Genomic DNA, 24642 nt, shown 5'->3' on the forward strand with positions numbered 1-24642 from the left:
CGAGTGTTAGGTGAGAGCATAGCCTGAAAGTCTTTATAACTAATGATCCATCGGTTAGGGTATAAAACATGTTCCCTGCAATAGATTCTTCAACACATATTAGTCGCCTTTCTGTTAGAATATACTATAAGTCATGCGTATCGTTATAGTATTCTTTATGAACAATTATTTATTTACTTGTTTAAATTCAATAAAGTTTCATTTTAAATAGATCATGTGTTGGTTTGTGCGTCCATTGCTTACATAGTAGATGATTTAGTGTATAGAGTTTAGCTTATACACGGAAGATTAAATCATCGGTTCTTGTAAGACATAAAAGTTAATGTTCACAATCTAATAATGGAATTGGACAAATCATCGGAATGTTTGTAGCACAAGATTAAATAATAATTTATCTTGATTATGAGAATGGTTTAATTCCAACTTCTTGTGCTAGTACATTTTGTATGTATTGAACGGATCAAGTAGAGATGAGTATTTTATACTGACTTTATAAAATAATTTCTCTAGTCCATTTAATGTACTTATATTCTTAATCCTGATATAATTATTATTAGCTGTGTATGTCACTTGTTGTTTTGATTTATTAAAAGGCGAGATTCTTTCGCGAGTCAATAAGCCTGGTAAATTGGGTAACAATGATATACATTGGCGAAGTAATAATTAGTTGATGGAATCCATGTCTCGATTTTGAGATTGATGATACTCCTTTATGAAAGCTTATAAGTTTTCATGTGTAAACCCGGCCGGTGGATTTTGTATCCGACACATGAAATAAGTTAAGTGTAAGTCTAAAGGAAGTAATCAATAAATTAAATAGTCAGTAATTTAATTTGATTGATTAGTATCTGAATCTTAACATGGGGAGTTAAATAAGGTTTTATGGAAGAATTTCGAAATTGAACTAAGGAGTGCAATTACGAATTTTTAGTGGAATAATTCGTAATTTATTATGATGGAAATTAGTTTCAGAATTTTGAAATTAATAGCATAATAGGAAGCCTTGTTAATTAAATTTTGTGGTCCCTACTGTGCCTAAATAATAGAAAATAGTGGAAACTGTTACTTAGTGGGAAAGAAAACATGGAAACCGTCCCTTAGTGGGAGAAGGAAACCTAACAGGTTTTGAAAACGGTTTTGACCTAAAAAATGCAGCTATATATATGGATATAAGGGCTGGACGTTTTTTACATGATTCTGACTGCGGTTTCTACTAGAATTTTGCCCACCCAAAATTCTCTATTTTCGGTTATTGTTTGGGTAACACAGTAGAAGACTGTGGAAATCTGCTAGTGTGTTTTCAACTGAGGAACTGGAGAACGACATAGATTTGTTGTGTTTACGCTTCAAGAGGTAATCCTAAAATCTCCATACGTGCTAGTTGTTTAGATTACACGTGAATAAGATTCTGTTATTGCTTCCACTGTGGTATATATTCCTACACTTTCAAGCCTAATTGATAAACCTACGCAATAAATTCCGGATTTCACACCTGAATCAGTTGTTAATGGTAGAAAAAGGGCTAGACACTAATGATAGAAAAGGGGAAGAAGGGAGACGGAGAAGTTGTGTTTTAAAATTGGGATAGGTCAATATTCAGGCAGGTTACGGGTGGATCTAATTATAACTGGGTTGGGATGAGACTATGACACGTGAAAACTAATAAAATTTCTTTTTTTCCAGCAAGGGACACTAGTAATAAGGGTAATGTTGAGCCAGGAAATAACAGTAGGGGCATTTTTATGTAAATAGGTGGATGAAAGATATTTTTGTACCAATTTCGATATTCTGGGATAATTTTGGCCCTTTTCAGTTTTATAAGTATGACTTTCTCGTTCGGTACCTTCTTTTTTCGTAAGATATGCATGTTAGTTTTAGTATATGATAGGATACTTGTAAATAAATATCGATTTCAAAAAATATTATCGGTGCACCCGCTTATCGATTTTATTTAGTGCACTCATTCATAAAAAGAATTTCTTTTTTAAGTTTGAACATCATTGATAAAAATTTTGGCCATGCTACTATATGAATTTATTTGTACAATTACCAGAGAAGAGAGAGCTTGTAAAGAGAATCATTGTTTTTCAATTATTATTTTTTTGTATGTGTCTTAGCATGTGTTTGTACAGTGAACATGAAAAGAGATAGAGAGAGAAACTTAACTTATAATGATATAGAACTTATAATGATAATAGTGATTGGATCAGTTTCTAAAATTATTACTAATATTTTATTTTACTGTATGATCACTTCTTTGAGAATTAATGTCACAAAAATTGGAACGAAATTGAACGAGGGTCTGCATAATTTCTATGTTAATTACTTATTCACTAGTGATAATGTTTATTACAACCAAAAAAAAACAATATGCGTACTTCTAAATAATCTTGAAAATTTTATATGGAAGAGAGCTATATATTACATTAAATTAAAGAATGTCATTATGATCTCTATTATTTTTTCTGGTTTCGTGATTATTATCTTTCTTTTTAGTGACACAATAATCGTTCATCAACAATTTGCGTCGTAATAAATTTGCGGTCAAAAAACAATTTTAGTGTTAGAATTTCGGATTTCTGGTTGTTTAAATTGTCAAAGTATTTGTTGAATAATAGAAAGAAAGGTTTTTTGCAATTTCAAGTTTCCCTATCTATATATTTATGTTACATACTATACTATATTAAAAGTACGAAGAACATTAACAAACTGTCGGTCATCCTTTTTATCCTTTAAAAATAATAAAAAAAATTATTTAATATTTTTTTAATATTTAGGACTTTAATTATATCCTAACATATAAGAATTTAATTATTTTCCTAATATTAGGAATTAAAATTTTACTAAATTTTGTGTATTAATTTTTTCTTATTTGATTTATGTAATATATATCATATTTGTAAAAGAAACCGTGTTTCTAGGTTTAGAAGCTTAAAAGGCCATTGTAAATTCACATAATTAGGACTTCCACGGCATTGAAAATCAAGTTTCGAAATATTTTTGTAGGTTTAGAAATCTATATTTTTTTTAAAAAAAAAGTTATAATTTTAGAACTTCCAAAACATATAGAACATGTATATTATTACTAAATAATAAAAGAATTAAAATTTCAAGTTCACGCAAATTCCTTTATTTATCCAGTTTAGTGGGGTTCTTGTGACGACCCAAAGGGTCATCACCTGTTTTCTTATCCATTCCGAGCTTTCGAGACCTTGAAAACCTCATTTACAGTTGCTTCAATTTGCGTGCACAGTCCGGGCGCATAGCCGGAAGCTCAAATATGAAATTCTGTGAAAATTTGCTAAGTTTTGATATTAAAATGAATAAATTTGACTTCGGTCAACATTTTAGGTAAACGAACCCGGACCCGTGATTTGATGGTCCCGGGATGTCCGTAGGAAAATATGGGACTTGGGTGTATGCCCGGAATCGAATTCCGAGGTCCCAGGCCCGAGAAATGAATTTTTGAGTAAAATTATTTTCTGAAAATATTTAAGGAAAATGGAAATGAAATTTGATTAGAAAGTGATGGTATCGAGCCCATATTTTGGTTCTGGCGCCTAGTACAGGTCTTATATATGGTTTAAGCACTTTTGTAAAGTTTGGTTGAAAACAGACGTCGTTTGACGTGTTTCGGACTCAAAATGGAAAATTTGATGTTTTATAAAATTTGAAAGAATTCTTAGATTTTAAAGCTTAATTCGTGGTATATGACGTTATTTTGGCGATTTGATCGTACGGTTAAGTTCGTAGGATGTTGTTGAGTTAGTGTATGTGTTTGGTTAGGAGCCCTGAGGGCTCGGGAGTGTTTCGGAGGTGTCTCGGAGTGATTTCGGACTTGGAAAAATTGCAGAAAATTGCAGAAATAGTACCCGTGAACAGTACCCATGAATAGTACCCCGTGAACATACTGGGCATAATGTAACTTCTGAAAATTAGCAAATTGGAGCTCGGGGAGAGGCGATTTTTGGGATATTTTCAGAGAAAACAACGGGGTAAGTGTTCTTAACTTAATTTTGGTTAGACTACCCAAATCTATTACTAGTTTTGGCATTTAATTGGTGATTTTAGTTGGGAAAATCTTGAAAACCCTCTTGGTTTAACTTGAAGATTTGAGGGTCGAGTTGATGTCGGATTTTGGTAAAATTAGTATGGTTGGACTCGTGGTTGGATGAGGTTTCATATTCCATAATTTTTGTCGGGTTCCGAGCAATTTCGGGTTTTAAATGGAAAATGTAGAATTTCATATGGAATTAATCCCTACAATTTTTATTGACTTAATCGAATTGTTTATGACTAGATTTGAGAATTTCGGGCACGAATTCGCGAGGCAAAGGCTTGTTGGAATTTTGAATTGGTTGCAAAGCGAGGTAAGTGTTTGGTCTAACCTTAGCTTGAGGGAATAAGAGCTGAGTCTTAATTGCTACTTGCTATTTGTCGAGTACTATGTATAGTCATGGTGACGAGTATCTATACGTAGGTGTCTAGCATGACCGTAAGTCCTTATATCGCGAATGTTCGAATTTGGTTATATCTTCCATGATTAAATGATGACTTCTATATGTTGTGAAGTGCATGTGAAAGAAATGGTAATATTTAATATTTGAGAAGCGTTGGCTCAAGTTATAAAATGAACTACTAAGTAAGAAATGAAAGAAAGAGAAAGAATTATTGAATTATTCCTTTGCCGAGATAATTGTGGAATTGTTGATATATTCCTTGCCGGGAATTTTATTGCTAATTGTTGTGCCCTTATTGGAATCCCGATTATTATCCAGTTTACTTCCTTGCCCCTTATCTGTGATTGTTGTTTGGGTGAAGAAGAGTGATAAAGCACGAAGGGTGATGTCGTGTATTGTTTGATATGGTGAGGAAAGAGTGTAAAGCACGAAGGGTGATGCCGTGTCGTACGATGTGCCATTCCGTACTGATATCTATTGATTATATTGTGAGGAAAGAGAGTAAAAGCACGAAGGGTGATGCCGTGTACCGTTTTATTTTATATATTGCTTGGGTGAGGAAGAGAGTAAAAGCACGAAGGGTGATGCCGTGCAAATTGTTGATTCCTTTTGATACTTGTTGATATTATGACTTTGTCGTCTCCTTCTTTTATTGAATATTTCTATTTGAAATTGTTACCTTCCCACAACATTTTTCCCCTCCCACATTGATTGGTTGCTTCCAGTACTTCCTTTGTTGTCTATATATATATATATATACTTGAACTGCACAGGTTTATTTGATTATCTCGTCCTAGCCTCGTCACTACTTTGTCGGGGTTAGGCTAGGCACTTACCAGCACATGGGGTCAGTTGTGCTGATACTACACTCTGTGCTCTTTTGCACAGCTACAGGTTTCGGACAACAGCATCAGTAGCGCGGGTATGAGCAGTCAGACTAGTGAGATACCGAGGTAGCCTTGCAGGCGTCCGCAGGCCCAACGTCTCCTCTATCTATTATTTTTGTCTGTTATCTCATTGTATTTGAGACAAACAGTTTATTATTTTCTTTCAGACGATTGTATTCAGTATTCTTAGAAGTTCGTGAGTAATGTGACACCAGTTCTTGGGTAGAGTTTTATGTTGGATTCCGCATTTACATTCAGTCATTTTAAATTAGTTCTTCCGCATATTTATTTAATTCAGTCATTTTTTTATGCTATTACTAATATTTGATAAAAGAAATAATTTATAAAAGATAAAAGTAGTTAAGAGTTGGCTTGCCTAGCTCTCATTAGTAGGCGTCATCACAACTCCCGAGGGTGGAAAATTCGGGTCGTGACAAGGTGATATCAGAGCTCTAGGTTACATAGGTCTCACAACTCACGGACAAGCTTAGTAGAGTCTGAGGGATCGGTACGGAGACGTCTGTATTTATCCCCCAGGGGCTACAGAGTTAGGAAAAACTTCACATTGTTATTTCTTGTCGTGCAGTTTTGTTTCTCAATGCTAATTGAATTTCTACTTTGTTCTTTCGCAGATGGCGAGAACACGTGCTTCCTCATCTACCGCTCAGTAGCCCGAGCCACCAGCAGCAGCTCCCACGAGAGGAAGAGGGCGAGGCCGAGGCCGTACTAGAGGCCGAGGTAGGGGCAAAGCTTAGCCCAGAGCAGCAGCACCAGCGATGGAGCCTCAGGTTGACTTTGATGATGAGGTTCCAACCCAGGCAATTCCGGTGGGCCCAGCCTAGGTTCCAGAGGGGTTCATTGCCACCCAGTTCTTCAGGACGCTCTAGTCCGATTGGTGGGCCTCATGGAGAGTGTCACCCCAGCGGGTTTGCTTCCAGTAGCACCAGCCACTTCTCAGGCTGGAGGAGGGGCCCAGACTCCTTCTACGCGCACTCCGGAGCCAGTAGCTCCCCAGGTTCAGGTTCCATTGGTTCAGCCAGCTATGGCGGTTCAGTCGGGTATAGTGGCTCAGCCCGGCGATGGAGCGGCTATGTCCGCCGATGCCTTGTGGAGATTGGACAGGTTTACCAAGCTCTTCACTACCACTTATAGCGGTGCATCTTCTGAGGATCCCCAGGATTATCTAGACAGCTGTCATGAGGTTCTTAGGAACATGGACATTGTTGAGACCAATGGGGTCGATTTTTCTGCATTTCGCCTATCTGGATCCGCCAAGACTTGGTAGAGAGATTATTACTTAGCCAGGCCAGCTGGATTGCTATCTTTGTCATAGGAGTAGTTTTTAGCGTTGTTTCTGGAGAAGTTTCTCCCCGTTACTCAGAGAGAGGCCTATCGGAGGCAGTTTGAGCGCCTCCAGCAGGGTTCCATGATGGTCACTTAGTATGAGACCAGGTTCATTGATCTAGCTCGCCATGCTCTTGTCATACTCCCCACCGAGAGAGAGAGGGTGAGGAGGTTTATTGATGGTCTTATTCAGCTGATTCGTCTTCAGATGGCCAAGGAGGCCGGGAGTGAGATCACATTTCAGGAGGCGTCCAATGTGGCCCTCCGAGTCGAGATGGTTCTGTCACAGGGAGGTGGTCATGGGTCAGATAAGAGGCCCCGTTACTCAGGCAGATTTAGTGGTACCTCATCTGGAGGTAGAGATTCGTATGGCAGAGGCCATCCTCCCAGGCCCTTCCAGTCAGCTCTCCAGGTTTCCCATGGCACTTCAGGTGGTCGTGGTTCTCACACACACTATTCTGATCAGCAGCCTTATATTGCACCACCAGCTCCTATCGGTGCACCGCCGCTTTAGAGTTTTCGAGGTGGCCATTCAGGTCGACAGGTTCAGCAGCCGAGAGCTTGTTACACTTGTGGTGAACCAAGTCACATTGCCAGATTTTGCCCTCGAGCACCGGGTAGTTCTCAGCATCAGAGTTTTCGTGCCATAGTACCAGCACCAGGTGTTCCACAGCCCGCCCAGCCAGCTAGAGGTGGAGGTAGAGGTTATAAAGGTGGAACTCAGACCACTAGAGATGGAGGCCAGCTACCAGCAGGCCGTCCCAGAGATATGGTTCAGGGTGGTGGGGCCCAGCCCCGATGCTATGCTCTTCCAGCCAGGCCAGAGGCTGAGTCTTCAGATGCAGTTATTACAGGTACTATTCTGGTTTGTGATAGAAAGGCTTCAGTGCTATTTGATCCAAGGTCTACGTATTCGTATGTGTCCTCTTATTTTGCACCGTACTTGGTTATGCCTACTGATCCACTAAGTATTCATGTTTATGTGTCTACACCAGTAGGTGATTCTATTGTGGTCGATCGAGTTCATCGTTCCTGTATTGTAGTGATTGGGGGTTTTGAGTCCCGTGTTGATTTGTTGCTTTTAGATATGGTCAACTTCGATGTTATATTGGGGATAGACTAGTTATCACCTTACCACGCTATCTTGGACTGACATGCCAAGACTGTGACCTTAGCCTTACCGGAACTGCCCCGATTAGAGTTTAGAGGGACTCCTGGTCATTCTACCCGCAGTGTTATTTCGTATGTGAAGGCTCGGCGTATGGTCGAGAAGGGGTGTTTGGCTTATTTGGCTTATGTTCGTGATTCCAATGTTGAGGTCCCCTCCATTGATTCTGTGCCCGTGGTTCGCGAGTTTCCTAAGGTATTCCCTTCAGACCTGCCGGGTATGCCACCCGACAGGGATATTGATTTCTGCATTGATTTGACTCCGGGCACTCAGCCCATTTCTATTCCGCCATATCACATGGCCCCGCCAGAGTTGAAAGAGTTTAAGGAGAAGTTGCAAGACTTGCTTGAGAAGGGTTTCATTAGACCCAGTGTTTTGTCGTGGGGTGCGCCGGTGTTGTTTGTAAAGAAAAGGATGATTCGATGAGAATGTGCATTGATTACCAGCAATTGAACAAGGTTACAATCAAGAATAAGTATCCACTACTGAGGATTGATGATTTGTTCGATCAGCTTCAGGGTGCCAAGGTATTTTTCAAGATAGACTTGAGATATGGCTACCATCAGTTGAGGATTAGGGCATCCGATGTCCCTAAGACAACTTTCCGCACTCGGTACGGACATTATGAGTTCTTGGTTATGTCATTTAGGCTGACAAATGCCCCAGCAACTTTCATGGATCTGATGAACCGAGTGTTCAGGCCTTATTTGGACTTGTTCGTGATAGTCTTTATTGATGATATTCTGATATATTCCCGCAGCCAGAAGGAGCACGAGTAGCACCTCAGAGTGGTTCTTCAGACTCTGAGGGATAGTCAGCTATATGTTAACTTCTCGAAGTGTGAGTTCTGGTTGAGTTCAATTGCATTCCTAGGTCATGTTGTATCAGCAAAGGGTATTCAGGTTGATCCAAAGAAGATTGAGGCAGTCAAGAACTGGCCTAGACCAGCATCAGCTACAGAGATTCGGAGTTTCTTAGGATTGGCAGGCTACTATTGTCGGTTGGTGGAAGGGTTTTTCATCCATTACAGCCCCAATGACCAGGTTGACCCAGAAGGGTGCCCAGTTTAGATGGTCAGACGCGTGTGAGGCGAGCTTTCAGAAGCTCAAGACAGCTCTGACTACGGCACCGATATTGGTTTTGCCCACAGGTTCAAGGCCTTATACAGTTTATTGTGATGCTTCTCATATTAGGCTTGGTGCAGTGTTGATGCAGGGTGGCAAGGTCATTGACTATGGCTCGCGACAGTTGAAGATTCATCTTCTATATGGTTCATGATTTAGAGTTGGCAGCCATTGTTCATGCATTGAAGATTTGGAGGCATTACATGAAGGGTGTGGCATGTGAGGTGTTCACGGATCACAAGAATCTTCAGTATTTGTTCAAGCAAAAGGAGTTGAATTTGAGACAGAGGAGGTAGTTGGAGATGTTGAAAGATTATGATATCACTATCTTATATCATCCGGGAAAGGCCAATGTGGTGGCCGATGCTTTGAACATGAAGTCGGTCAGTATGGGCAGTCTTGCTTATATTCCGGTCGGTCAGAGGCCGCTTGCTTTGGTTGTTCAGGCCTTGGCCAATCGATTCGTGAGGTTTGATATTTCTGAGCCTAGTCGGGTATTACCTTGCACGGTCGCTCATTCTTCATTATTGGGGCATATCCGTGATCGGCAACTTGATGATCCCCATTTGTGTGTCCTTAGAGACACGGTGCAGCGTGGAGGTGCCAAGTAGGTGACCTTAGATGATGATGGAGTTTTGAGATTGCAGGGGCGAGTTTGTATGCCTAATGTGGATGGGCTTCAGGAGTTGATTTTAGAGGAAGCCCATAGCTCCCGGTACTCTATTCATCCGGGTGCCGCAAAGATGTATCAGGATTTGCGACAACATTATTGGTGGCATAGAATGAAGAAAGATATTGTTGCATACGTGGCTCAGTGTTTGAATTGTCAGCAGGTTAAGTATGAGCATCAGAGACCTGGTGGTTTGTTTCGGAGGATTGAACTTCCCGAGTGGAAGTGGGAGCGAATCATTATGGACTTCATTACTGGACTTCCGTTGACTCGGAAGAAGCTTGATGTAGTTTGGGTCATTATTGATAGGCTGACCAAATCAGCGCATTTCATTCCTGTGGCAGTCTCCTATTCATCCGAGAGGTTAGCTGGGATTTATATACGGCAGATTGTTCACCTTCATGGTGTGCCGGTATCTATCATTTCAGATCGAGGCACGTAGTTACCTCGTATTTCTGGAGAGCAGTTCAGCGAGAGTTAGGCACCCAGGTGCAGTTGAGCACAACATTTCATCCTCAGACGGACGGACAGTCCGAGCGGACTATTCAGATATTGGAGGACATGCTCTGAGCTTGTGCTATTGACTTTGGAGGTTCATGGGATCAGTTCTTGCCTTTAGCATAGTTTGACTACAATAACAGCTACCAGTCGAGTATCCAGATGGCTCCTTATGAGGCTTTATATGGTAGGCGGTGTCGATCTCTGGTTGGATGGTTTGATCCGGGAGAGGCTCGGTTGTTGGGTACAGATTTGGTTCAGGAGGCCTTAGACAAGGTCAGGATCATTCAAGATAGGCTTCGTACAGCTCAGTCCAGGCAAAAGTGCTATGCAGATTGTAAGGTTTGAGATGTGGTTTTCATGGTTGGTGAGCAGGTATTGCTCCGAGTGTCGCCTATGAAGGGCGTGATGAGATTTGGGAAGAAGGGCAAGCTTAGCCCTAGGTTCACTGGTCCATTTGAGATTCTTGATCGAGTGGGAGAGGTGGCTTATAGACTTGCATTGCCGCCGAGTTTATCAGCCGTGCACCCAGTGTTTCATGTGTCCATGCTTCGGAAGTATCACGGCGATCCATTCCACGTGTTAGATTTCAGCACTGTCCAGTTGGACAAGGACTTGTCTTATGAGGAGGAGTCGGTGGCTATTCTAGACCGCCAGGTCCGTCAGTTAAGATCCAAGAGTTTCCCCTCTGTTCGTGTTCAGTGGAGAGGTCAGCCTCCTGAGGCTTCAACCTGGGAGTCCGAGTCCGACATGCGGAGCCGTTATCCTCATCTATTCCCCGACTCAGGTACTTCCTTCTTCTGTCCGTTCGAGGACGAACAATTGTTTTAGAGGTGGAGAATGTGACGACCCAAAGGGTCATCACCTGTTTTCTTATCCATTCCGAGCTTCCGAAGCCTTGAAAACCTCATTTATTGTTGCCTCGATTTGCGTTCATAGTCTGGGCGCATAGCCGGAAGCTCAAATATGAAATTCTGTGAAAATTTGCTAAGTTTTGATATTAAAATGAATAAATTTGACTTCGGTCAATATTTTGGGTAAACGGACCTGGACCCATGATTTGACGATCCCAGGATGCCCGTAGGAAAATATGGGACTTGAGCGTATGCCCGGAATCGAATTCCGAGGTCCCAGGCCCGAGAAATGAATTTTTGAGTAAAATTATTTTCTGAAAATATTTAAGGAAAATGGAAATGAAATTTGATTAGAAAGTGATGGTATCTGGCCCATATTTTGGTTCTGGCACCCGGTACAGGTCTTATATATGGTTTAAGCACTAGCTGTAAGGTTTGGTTGAAAATAGACGTCGTTTGACGTGTTTCGGACTCAAAGTGGAAAATTTGATGTTTTATGAAATTTGAAATAATTCTTGGATTTTAAAGCTTAATTCGTGGTATATGACGTTATTTTGGAGATTTGATCGCATGGTTAAGTTCGTAGGATGTTGTTGAGTTAGTGTATGTGTTTGGTTAGGAGCTCTGAAGGCTCGGGAGTGTTTTGGAGGTGTCTCGGTGTGATTTCGAACTTGCAGAAAATTGCAGAAATAGTACCCGTGAACAGTACCCATGAATAGTACCCCATGAACAGTAGACATGAATAGTACCCCGTGAACAGTAAAAACGCATGAACAGTAACCCCGAAAACATTCTGGGCAGAATGTAACTTCTCCCATTTTCCATTTTTAGCAAATTAGAGCTCGGGGAGAGGCAATTTTAGGGATATTTTCAGAGAAAACAATGGGGTAAGTATTCTTAACTTAATTTTGGTTAGATTACCCGAATCTATTGCTAGTTTTGGCATTAATTGGTGATTTTAATTGGGAAAATCTTGAAAACCCTCTTGGTTTAATTTGAAGATTTGAGGGTTGAGTTGATATCGGATTTTGGTAAAATTGGCATGGTTGGACTCGTGGTTGGATGAGGTTTCATATTCCATAATTTTTGTCGGGTTCCGAGACATAGGCCCCATGGGTGAATTTTTAGTGCAATTTCGGGTTTTAAATGGAAAATGTAGAATTTTATATGAAATTAATTCCTATAATTTTTATTGACTTAATCGAATTGTTTATGACTAGATTAGAGAATTTCGGGCACGAATTCGCGAGCAAAGGCTTGTTGGAATTTTGAATTGGTTGCAAAGCGAGGTAAGTGTTTGTTCTAACCTTAGCTTGAGGGAATAGGATCTGAGTCTTAATTGCTACTTGTTATTTGTCGAGTACGACATATAAACATGGTGACGAGTATCTATACGTTGGTTTCTAGCATGACCGTAAGTCCTTATATCGCGAATGTTCGAATTTGGTTATATCTTCCATGATTAAATGATGACTTCTATATGTTGTGAAGTGAATATGAAAGAAATGGTGATATTTAAAATTTGAGGAGCGTTGGTTCAAGTTATAAAATAAATTACTAAGTAAGAAATGAAAGAAAGAGAAAGAATTATTGAATTATTCCCTTGCCGAGATAATTGTGGAATTGTTGATATGTTCCTTGTCGGAAATTTTATTGTTAATTGTTGTGCCCTTATTGGAATCCCGATTATTATCCAGTTTGCTTCCTTGACCCTTATCTATGATTGTTGTTTGGGTGAGGAAGAGTGATAAAGCACGAAGGGTGATGCCGTGTATTGTTTGATATGGTGAGGAAAGAGTGTAAAGCACGAAGGGTGATGTTATGCCGTACGATGTGTCATTCCGTACTGATATCTATTGATTATATTGTGAGGAAAGAGAGTAAAAGCACGAAGGGTGATGTCGTGTACAGTTTTATTTTATATATTGCTTGGGTGAGGAAGAGAGTAAAAGCACGAAGGGTGATGTCGTGCAAATTGTTGATTCCTTTTGATACTTGTTGATATTATGACTTTGTTGTCTCTTTCTTTTATTGAATATTTCTATTTGAAACTATTACCTCCCCACAGCATGTTTCTCCTCCCATCTTTACATGTCTATTTCTGTTTTATTTTCCGATGTACATTATATAACTACACAGGTTTATTTGGTAGTCTGGTCTTAGCCTCGTCACTACTTCGCCGGGGTTAGGCTAGGCACTTACCAGCACATGGGGTCGGTTGTGCTGATACTACACTCTGTGCTCTTTTGCACAGATACAGGTTTCGGACAGCAGCAATAGTTGCGCGGGTGTGAGCAGTCAGACTAGTAAGACACTAAGGTAGCCTTGCAGGCGTCCGCAGGCCCAGTGTCTCCTCTATCTATTATTTTAGTCTGTTATCTCATTGTATTTGAGACAAACAGTTTATTATTTTCTTTCAGACGATTGTATTCAGTATTCTTAGAAGTTCGTGAGTAATGTGACACCAGTTCTTGGGTAGAGGTTTATGTTGGATTCCGCATTTACATTCGGTCACTTTAAATTAAGGCTTCCGCATATTTATTTAATTCAGTCATTTTTTTATGCTATTACTAATATTTGATAAAAGAAATAATTTATAAAATATAAAAGTAGTTAAGAGTTGGCTTGCCTAGCTCTCATTAGTAGGCGCTATCACGACTCCCGAGGGTGGAAAATCCGGGTCGTGATAGTTCTTTATCAAAAGAAAATTACAAAGATGAAAAAAGAAACAAACAGAAAAATATAAAGAAGTAAAAAAAGATTAAAAAGGGGGATAACTCATGACTGTACTACACTAATTAAAAAAGGAATAACTCATAAATATACCAGCTTAAAAAATATAATGCAAATTCACGTACGGAAAATGTGTAGGCAGGTAAAAATTATTGAGTTTAGTCCATATAAAATTTGGATTAAATTCTAAATTTTTTTGGGTCGAATAATTAATCTGGATTTTACAAATTAAATATGTCCATTTTTATATTCAAGCCTAAGGTTGATTTCATCTTAAATCCCAGACCCATGCCATGTGTCAAGTGACATGTCACATCCAGTCAAACATAAAGTCAACAAGATGACGCCACGTGTTAAATGATGTGGCAATCCCTGTCCAAAATAGTGACCAATCAAGAGTCGCCAAGTTTTTAAATGACATGACTTGACCAATCACAAGCAAGCTTATCACATAGCTTTTGTGATAAGTTTGATGACTCACATGAGGCAATCAGAATCCAGCAAGAAAGTTCACATGTAGCTGGGTTGTCCATCCTCTACCACTATAAATAGAGGGGTTACATAACTCTCTGGGGGATATTCGGAGTTGGAGAAGAGCATTCCCCAATTAGTGAAGGCATCCGCAAATAGAGAGATCAATCATCAAGTGCATAGTTCTTTAACAAAGGAGTGGTCAACGGAGTTCTTCCCGGAGATCAACCTGAATCAATAAAGTGTTGCTCGACGTTTTTGGTGATTAAATACATCACAAGGAGTTCTGCATCATCCTACATTCGAGAAAGACGCTTCTCAAGCCCTCGAATCACGGAGAATTTCATAGAGGAAAATCAAGGAATACATAGAATTGTACTCACAAATATTTATCAATAAAACCTCTTTTTCTTCATATTATTTTTGTTGTAATTTATTTCCATACCAGGAAAATTTATTGCGAACAAATTTTGACACGCTTGGTGGGACCAATTCCGCCCGTCATCTCACCTTCTTGAAAGTTGAAAACTACAAACTTCATATCTACTACTGCAATGGCCTTCCGTAAGTGTGACGATGTTTCATGCAAAGATGTTACTGCTGCCGCATCTGCTGAGCTCACTCATATTGGCCCAATCACTCGGAGCAAGTTCAAGGCTAGTGGCATGGAAGGATCCGAATACTTTGACTCTTTGGAGATGGAAAAATAGAGTAGATCCTACATGCGACCGCTACGCAATCTCTGGGGGCAACACCCCATTCTCACTATTTGACGAACTTTCTCAAACAGCCTCCAACCTTGGTGAATTTGAGGATTTGATGGATTCTCCAGTTTCAACAAAAGTCAACACCTTGATGACTGACACAACTAACGTGGATGAAATGTTTACCATGATGGAACAGACTACAGAAGTCTTGAAGAAATCTGTTGAAGACAAAGACCTTCAAATCGCTCAACTCATGAGCAAATTGGAGACCTATGCACCTAGAGAGACGAGTCACATCCCTCCTCGTTCACCTGGCTCCACCTCTCAAAAAATGGCTATTGTGAAATCACTTTCCAAGTTCAACATTCAAAAGAAAAAGCAATCTACTTCAACTGCGATGTTATCTATCCAACAATTGCAAGACATGATAACAAACACCATCAGAGCTCAATATGGCAGACCATCGCAAAGTTCATTGTACTACTCTAAGCCTTATACTAAGAGGATTGATTTTCTAACCATGCCAACCAATTATCAACCACCAAAGCTGCATTAATTTAACAGCAAAAGAAACCCAAGGCAACATATTGCCCACTTTGTCGAGACTTGTAGCAATGCTAGGACACATAGTGACCTTTTGGTAAAATAATTTGTTCATTCTCTGAAGGAGTATGCATTTGACTGGTATATTGACCTGGAGCCCGAGTCCATTGATAGCTGGGAGCAACTTGAGAAGGAATTCCTCAATCATTTTTACAGTATTCAAAGAACTATAAGCATGATAGAGTTGACAGGCACCAAACAAAGGAAGGACGAGCCCGTAGTGTATTACATCAATCGTTGGAGGGCGTTAAGTTTGGGCTGTAAGGATCGCCTTTCAAAAATATCTGATGTGGAGATGTGCATTCAAGGGATGCATTGGGGCCTTTTGTACATCCTACAAGGGATCAAACTACGAACTTTTGAAGAACTTGCAACGCGAGCTCATGACATGGAGTTAAGCATCGCAAGCCATGGAAAGGCATCTCCATTTGCTGATCAGAAGGAGTTCAAGAAAAATGTTGCATCAAAGAGCCAAACCAAAAAATCTATGGCGGTGAAAGCAACTTCTGTGAAAGTCACGACTAAGAAAAAGGTGAAGGAGGATAAGACCCCCAGTCAATATCCCAAAGAGGAGAAGCGTCGTCCAACCTTGAAGGAATTGAAGGCAAAGGTTTGTCTGTTTCTAGATTCAGACGTACCCACGATCCTTGATGAATTTCTGGCCAAGAAAGTCATTGATCTCCCTGAATCAAAAAGGCCTGAGGAAATTGGTAAAGTTGGTGATTCGAAATACTGCAAGTTTTATCGAGTCATTAGCCACCCTACAGAGAAATATTTCGTCCTAAAGGAGAAAATCATGGCACTTGCAAGTGAGGGGAAAATCATCATAGATATGGATAAAATAGCAGAAGCAAACCATGCAAGTATAGCGCCCAAGGAAAAGAAGCGTTTAAGGTTACAGAACATGTCAAGCAATGCCTTCTTACAATTTGGAAGTTTCGAGCCAGTTGAAGTTGAGCTTCCAAGGAAAACTCTTGAAGCTTCACTCGAGCTAGACAATCACTCCAAAGATAATGGCGATGAGGTTTGGACTCTAGTCACTCGCAAGAAGCGAAAACATCAGGCAGTTTTAAGGCTACGAATTCCTAAGCCAAGAGCGATGATGAGCAATGTGGATAAGCTATAACCACAAAGAATTATCAAATCTTCTATTAACAAGAAGATTAGTGGTGCCTTATCGCCGAAGTTCCGAAAGCCCATCACATTGCGTGAATTCTTTCTTGTAAAATTCCTTCATGGAGGTCACGTTGGTGCAACACATGTAGTTTCTAGTACTAATGAAACAAAGGAAAACAACTATGAACTTGTCCCAATGAAAGCACAAGAACATCATGATAATAGAAAATTTGTCACATGTTGTGAAACAATTTCCTTCACAGATGATGACTTGCTATTGGGGTCTAAGCCATATAATAGACCTTTGTTCATTGTAGGGGCCATTCGGGAACAACATCTCAATTGCATACTTGTTGATGATGGTTCGGCTGTCAACATCATGCCAAAGATTGTGCTAGAAAAGCTTTGGATCTCTATTGATGAGCTATCCAAAAGTAACCTAACAATCCAAGGTTTTAACCAAGGAGGACAACAAGCCATAGGTATGATCCGCGTGGGATTATCCATTGTGAGATAAAGTCAGATACCCTAATTCACGTCATAGATTCTAAGCATCATACAACTTGTTGCTTGGATGTCCTTGGATTCATGAGAATGGGGTGGTATCATCTACTTTGCATCAATGTCTGAAGTATAGAAGAGATGGAGAGATAGTCAAAATTGATGCAGACATCAAGCCTTTCACGAGACGGAGTCATACTTTGCAGATGCAAAATTCTACCTAGATTCTTGTGAACCGAGTGTGGAGAAGCCATCATCAGTTGACGAACCTGATGTTAATTTAGAAGAAGAAAATGAGGCTCAATGGACTATCGCCAAGCGGTCTACGAAGAGAACTGAAGAAGTCTCCATTAAGCTATCATCATCTGAAGGTGACATACGAACAAAGACTAATAAAGAGCATCTAGTTTTTCGCTATGTTCGGCGTGAGCTTCGAAAAAAAAGGACAACCTCTGTTAGAAGAATGTACTACAAACAAGAAAATGAGTTACATAGCGATACAAGATTTGAAGGAGCATATGACCATCCCAGTCGCACAAATCACATCCGTGACTTATGAGTCTGCTAAAGGCAATCTCCAAGTTGGTAAAACAAATGGGAACTTTGATCCTAAGTCCTTCATACTGCTTGAAAAGTCTGGTTACGACTTCTCCAATCCATCAAAACTAGGAGAAATCAAAGACAAAAGCACTGGTGAAAAGATACATGGGCTCAATGAGTCCCAAATAAAGTTGAGAAAGCAAGGGCACTACGTCGCCACTCCAAAGTTTGGATTGGGATTCAGTTTGGCAGAGCCTCTTCGAATTTCATCTAAGAGAAGCAGAGAGATAGCTTCATCACAACACACCTCGGTAGAGGAGATGAAGGAAGTTAAGGTCAAGAAAATAAAACAGCGGGCTTAAGTGTTTGATCGCATTAGAGGCTCAACCCCTCAGGTCTCCGTGTTTGAAAGGCTAAGTCACAAAGGTGAACGTGTATCTTCCAAACAACTAAAGGAAGTTTCCACTACCTCAAAGACTTCTGCCTTTTGTCACTTGGTAATCACAAGGAAGTCACCATCTAGAAAGATACTAGCAAAACATAAGGTTCAAGCCCATATGGAGCGGGATTATTTTGAAGTTGTTGCTGACAAAGAAATATGTAGTGCTTTCCCATCACGTATAAAAAGGAAGTCTATTTTGTCAATATCCATAGATGGTCCACTGAAGGTGCAAAGGAGAACCATTGTTTACAGTTGCCAGCCTTATAAAGAAGTAGAGAAAGAGAAAGAAGCCATGCCGACCATCCAAGGAAGTCAAAGAGAAAAGTCAGACTTTGTGGAAACATCCTATCACATAACTATGGAAGATAGCTCATGCCTTGATGTTGATGATGAAGTACACGAGGCTCCCCCTCAACTAGAAAATGATGGGCAATCAACTGTGGATGAGCTTAAGGGAATTCAATTTAGGCACTCCGGAAGATCCACGCCTCACCTTCATTAGTGTGCTTCTTACGCCTCAGGAGAAGGAGGAATACTCCAAGTTATTGACCAAATAAAAATATTTCTTCGCTTGTTCGTATAAAGAAATGCCTGGTCTTAGTCCTAAGATAGCCATTCCTCATTTAGGGATCAAAAGTGGAGCACGCCCTGTAAAGCAGTCACAACGCATGTTTTGACCCGAGCTAGTACTACAAATTGAAGTCGAAGTCAATAAGCTCATCGAGGTGGGATTTATTCGAGAGGTGAAGTACCCATCATGGATATCGAATATTGTACCTGTAAAGAATAAGAATGGTCAAATATGTATTTATGTTGACTTTTGACACCCAAATAAGGCATGTTCGAAAGATGACTTTCCGCTACCAATTATTGAACTCATGGTTGATTCTACAACATGGCATGAATTTATTTCATTCATGGATTGGTCCTCCGGATATAATCAAATCAGAATGTGTCCAAAAGATGAAGAGGGTACTGCTTTTCGAACTCCAAAAGAGATCTATTGCTACAAAGTGATGCCCTTCGGTCTGAAGAATGATGGTGCCATTTACCAACGCACGATGCAAAAAATCTTTGATGACATGCTTCATAAGAGGGTTGAATGCTATGTCGATGACTTGGTGGTGAAGACGAAGATTAGGTGTTACCACCTTGAAGACCTTTGAGTTGTTTTTGAAAGGTTAAGAAAATTTGACCCCAAGATGAATCCACGCAAATGTGCATTTGGAGTTACCTCAGGAAAGTTTCTTGGCTTCATTGTGCGTCATTGTGGAATTGAAGTTGATCCTGTAAAGATTGACACCATTCAGAAAATGCCCAAGCCAAAGAACTTGAGGGAGCTTCGAAGTCTCCAAGGAAACTTAGCATTTATTCGGAGGTTCATCTCTAATCTAGCCGGACGATGTCAACCCTTCAATCATCTATTGATGAAGGATATCCCTTTTCATTGGGATCAATCATGTCAAAATGCTTTTGAAAGCATCAAAAAATACTTGTTGAATCCACATGTGTTAGGGGCGCCAATGCTTGCGAAGCAATTGATACTCTACATCGCGGTACAAGAACGTTCACTTGGAGCACTACTTGCTCAAGAGAATGAGGAAGGAAAGGAACAAGACTTGTGCTACCTTAGTCGAACTCTGATAGGAGCTGAGTTGAACAATATGCATGTTGAGAAAATATGCTTAGCGTTACTTTATGCAATAAAGAAGTTAAGGAATTATTTTGAAGCATACACCATCAAACTTATCTCTGGAGCAGATCCAGTGAAGTTTGTAATGATTCGACCTATTCGTTCTGAACGCCTAGCAAGATGGTCCATATTGTTTAACCAGTATGAGATCACATAGAAACCTCAAAAAGCTATGAAAGGATAAGCACTAGCTAATTTTTTGGTTGATCACCCTCTTCCAGCGAAATGGGAGCTTTCAAATGAGTTTCTAGATAAAGATGTTTTATTCATTAAATAATTGCCACCATGGACAATGTTCTTTGATGTATCTGCACGTCGTTACAGTGCGGGGGCAGGTGTTGTATTGATATCTCCAGAAAGACAAGTATTGTCATTCTCCTTTGTTTTAGGTGAAACATGCTCCAACAATGCCGCAGAGTACCAAGTTTTGATCGTCGATCTCGAAATGGCATTAGACATGAAGATTCTACAGTTGGAGATCTATGGTGACTCTAAGCTGATCATCAACCAACTTTTGGGGAGTTACAAGGTAAAGAAAGAATATCTCTTGCCATACCATCAATATCCATCTTGTTTACTTGAAAGATACGACCAAGTGTTCTTAAACCACGTCCCAAGAGAAGAAAATCGCAAGGCTGATGCTTTGGCTAACTTGGCTACGACGATGGCACTTGGAGAGAATGAGTCAACAAAGGTATATGTGTGTCATCGATGGGTTATTCCTAGACTTCTTGATCTTCAAATCAACGAAAGCCATCATACATTTGTTTGAGTGATTGAACAAGAAGATTGGAGGCAACCACTAATAGAGTATCTTGAACATGGAAAGTTACTTGAGGATTTGCGACAAAGAACAGACATCAAACAAAGAGCACCACGATTTATCTTCTATAAGGGGACATTGTTTTGCCGCTCTTTTGTGTCACGACCCGGATTTTCCACCTTCGGGAGTCGTGATGGCGCCTACTAGTGAAACCTAGACAAGCTAATCATTTCAAATATTTACTTTTTTCATTTTTAATCCTTTAACGGTTATGAATTAGCATTATATAAACAACGAAATTAAATAAACGAAAGAACAAAATGTAACAATTTAAATATTATCGGTACAAATCCTTAACATAAACTACCTAAAACTGGTGTCATAATTTCACAGACTGTCTAAGAGTACTACAAATAAGGGTCTGAAAGATGAATACAATGATGTCTCTGAAATACATACAATAAATAGAAGGGAAGAACAGAAGGAAATGCCAGGGCCTGCGGACGCTTGCAGGACTACCTCGGGTCGCCTGAATGGACTGAAGGCAGCAACCTCACTGCGGTCCAAAAACTGCAGCACCGGGATCTCCACATAGTGCAGAGTATAGTATCAGAACAACCGGCCCTATGTGCTGGTAAGTGCCTAGCCTAACCTCGGCGAAGTAGTGACGAGGCTAAGACCAGACTACCAAATAAACCTATGCAGTTAAATCATATACAGCGGAAAAATAAAAGCAGATATTTATAATTAAAGGTGGGAGGGGGAAAACATGTTGTGGGGAGTATCAGATAACAACAGAATACCAAAAGAGGAATGTAAAGAACAGCAGTAATTCAATTGCCAACAAGAATAAGGAAAATAAACACAATATTCACTTTCATTTCTTTCTTGTTGCGGCGTGCAACCCGATCCCAAATCATGTAATACCGTTGTGGCGTGCAACCTGATCCCATTTCATATAATACTATTGTGGCGTGCAACCCGATCCATTTCACATATTATGATTGCGGCGTGCAACCTGATCCCATTTCATATATTACCGTTGCGGCGCACAACCCGATCCCATTTCACATATTACCATTAGGTGTGCAATCCGATCCCATATACAATTCAACATCAGTCATAGAAGAATACCGGCAAGGGAACAAGAGTATAATAACAACATCCCAGCAAGGGAGAAAATATCATAAACAATAACATCCCGCCAAGGGAACCAACAATGAAAATCATTATATTAAGCATGAATAAATCACAACTGAGTCACAATAATTACAATACGAGACTTACGGGCATGTTTGACACCGACGTATAGATACTAGTCACCATGCCTATATGTCGTACTCCACAATTAACACATAGCAAATAAGACACAACTTCAAATCTCTCAAGCTAAGGTTAGACCAAACACTGACATCGATGCCACGAACACAATTCAAGCCTCAACTACCGCTTTACCTTTTGGTTCCACTTCCAATTCGCTTATATCTAGTCACAATTTACTTAATAATATTAGTAAATGCCAAATACGTCAATTCTAATGCATAAAAATAGGTTTTCCAACGATTTTCCCAAAAAGCCAAAAATCGACTCCGGGCCCGCTCGGTACAAACCCGAAATTCGGACCAAAACCCGATTACCCATTAACCCCCGAGCCCGGATATATAATTGGTTTTGGAATCCGACCTCAATTTGAGGTCTAAATCCCCAAATTTCAATATTCTTAGGTTTTACCCAAAATTCCCAATTCCACCATGAAAACCCTAGATTCTAGGATGAAATCTTGTAAAAAGAAGTTAAGAAGTGAAAGAAATAAGTTAAAAATCACTTACTAGTATTTTGGGGAAGAAAGAGTATTTGAAAAATCGTCTCTTATGTTTCAAGATTTTGAAAATTGAAAAATAGCTGAAGAGTCCCGTTTATATACTCCTCTCAGACCCTCACTGTGGACCGTGTCAAAAGGGCCGCGATCGTGGAGCTCCACCGTGGACCGCGAGATATCGAGCGCGGCCGCGAAGAATTAGCCTTGCTCACCGCTGACCACATAAATCCCACCGCGGTAGCGAAGCTCCTACCGCGGTCGTGAAGACCCCACCGCGGACCGCAGAGCTTGGTTTCAGAGACCTGTAATTTTCTCTGAATTTGAAATTGTCATGTTCTAAGTCTAAATGCACTCTGAGGCCTATCCAAAACTCACCCGAGCCCTCGGGGCTCCAAGATAATCATGCACGCAAGTCTAAAAATATCATACGAACTTGCTCGTGTGATCAAATCATCAAAATAACATCAACCACTACAGATTCAACCTCAATTTCATAAAATTACTCAAACACATTGAAATTTCCATTTTTTCTCAACTATAGGTCCATTTTATATCAAACCACTTTCGATTCTTACCAAATTCCACACAAGAAACTAATTTATTATTTCAAACTTGTACCGGGCTCCGAAACCAGGATACATGCCCGATAACATCAAGAATTTCATCAATTCACTTCTAAAAACCTTTATATTTTCCAAAAAAAAATTCTCTTTAAAAATTCATTTCTAGGGCTTGGTACCTCGGAATTCGATTCCAGGCATACGCCCAAGTCCCAAATTTTACTACGGATCCTACAAGACTATCGGATCACGGGTCCGGGTCCGTTTCCCAAGAATGTTGACCAAAGTCAACTTTATTCAATTTTAAAAGCCAATTTCCTTATTTCACTTAGTTTTCACGTAAAAGCTTTTCAGAAATGTGCCCGGACTGTGCACGCAAATCAAGGGAATATAGAAAATGGGTTTTAAGGCCTCGGGACACTAAATTTGCTTGCAACAGAAGTGACATTTTGAAGGATTATTCTTGCGATGGCTTGACAAAGAAGAAGCCCGCCAAGCAATGGAGGAAGCACATTCTGGCTCATGTGGAGAACACCAATCTGGTTCGAAGCTCCATTTTCGCATCAAGAGAACAGGCTACTACTGGACGGCAATGGCGAAGGATTGCATGGAGCATGCCAAAAGATGTCAAGCGTGTCAATTTCATGCCAATTACATCCACCAACCTCCAGAGCCTCTTCATCCAACTGTAGCTTTATAGACTTTTGATGCATGGACACTTGACGTTGTTGGACCACTTCCAAAACCATCAAAGGGACAGATGTACATATTGGCCGCTATGGACTACTTCTCTAGATGGGCTGAAGTTGTTCCACTCAAGGAGGTGAAAAAGGAAACTGTTGTCGATTTTATCAATTCATTAGGTACGATATACCAAGATACATAATCACTGATAATGTACCGCCATTTGACAACAAGCTCGTGAAGAGTCTGTGCGAGAAGTTTGGTTTCAAGCTACATAAGTCTTCAATTTATAATGCACCTACCAACGGCATTGCTGAAGCTTTTAACAATATGATTGGTAACCTTTTGAATAAAGTTGTTGCAAAGAACAAGAGAGAATGGCATGAGAAAATTGGTGAAGCTTTGTCGGCATACCAGACAACCTTCAGAACTACTACACAAGCAACTCCTTACTCTTTGGTATATGGCGTAGAAGCAGTCCTTCAGTTGGAGAAACAAATTCTATCATTGCGGATCGCAATCCAAGAATGATTCACTTCTGAAGAGAATGCTCAACTTCGCCTAGCAGAGTTAGAGGCATTTGATGAGAAAATATTGGAAGCGCAACAAAAATTGGAGCGCTATCAAGCTAGACTAGCTAGAGCCTTCAACAAGAAAGTGCGGCCACGATCATTCCAAGTGGGAGACTTAGTCCTAGTTGTTCAACGACTCATAATCCTCAACAAATGCACAGGCGACAAGTTTACCACAAAATGGGATGGGCTATATGTTATGAAGGAAGCCTATTCAAGTGGCGCATGCAAAATCGTTGATAAGGATGGTCTTAGAGTTGGTCGGATCAACGAAAAATTTCTAAAATAGTACTTCCCATGAAAGTCACCTACACTCATGGACCACATGAGTCTAAACTGTGTACGGCCTAAAAAAAGTGTGCTAGGTTGAAAACCTCGAAAGAGGCAGCCTAGGCAAAATTCAAGACAAAAACAAAGTCCGCTAGGTTGAAAA

At 40.2% G+C, this 24642-nt stretch overlaps 1 protein-coding gene across 1 annotated transcript; it reads left to right on the top strand.

Annotated features, from left to right (window-relative positions):
* The first annotated feature begins 20103 nt into the window (after window positions 1-20103).
* On the top strand, window positions 20104-20583 carry LOC142180723 (uncharacterized). Its single transcript, XM_075252787.1, has one exon. It carries the CDS (start codon window positions 20104-20106, stop codon window positions 20581-20583), a length of 480 nt encoding a protein of 159 aa, XP_075108888.1.
* Window positions 20584-24642: the final 4059 nt, after the last annotated feature.

Source organism: Nicotiana tabacum, chromosome 5 (assembly GCF_000715075.1).
Source record: "Nicotiana tabacum cultivar K326 chromosome 5, ASM71507v2, whole genome shotgun sequence".
NCBI classification, from domain to species: domain Eukaryota; kingdom Viridiplantae; phylum Streptophyta; class Magnoliopsida; order Solanales; family Solanaceae; genus Nicotiana; species Nicotiana tabacum.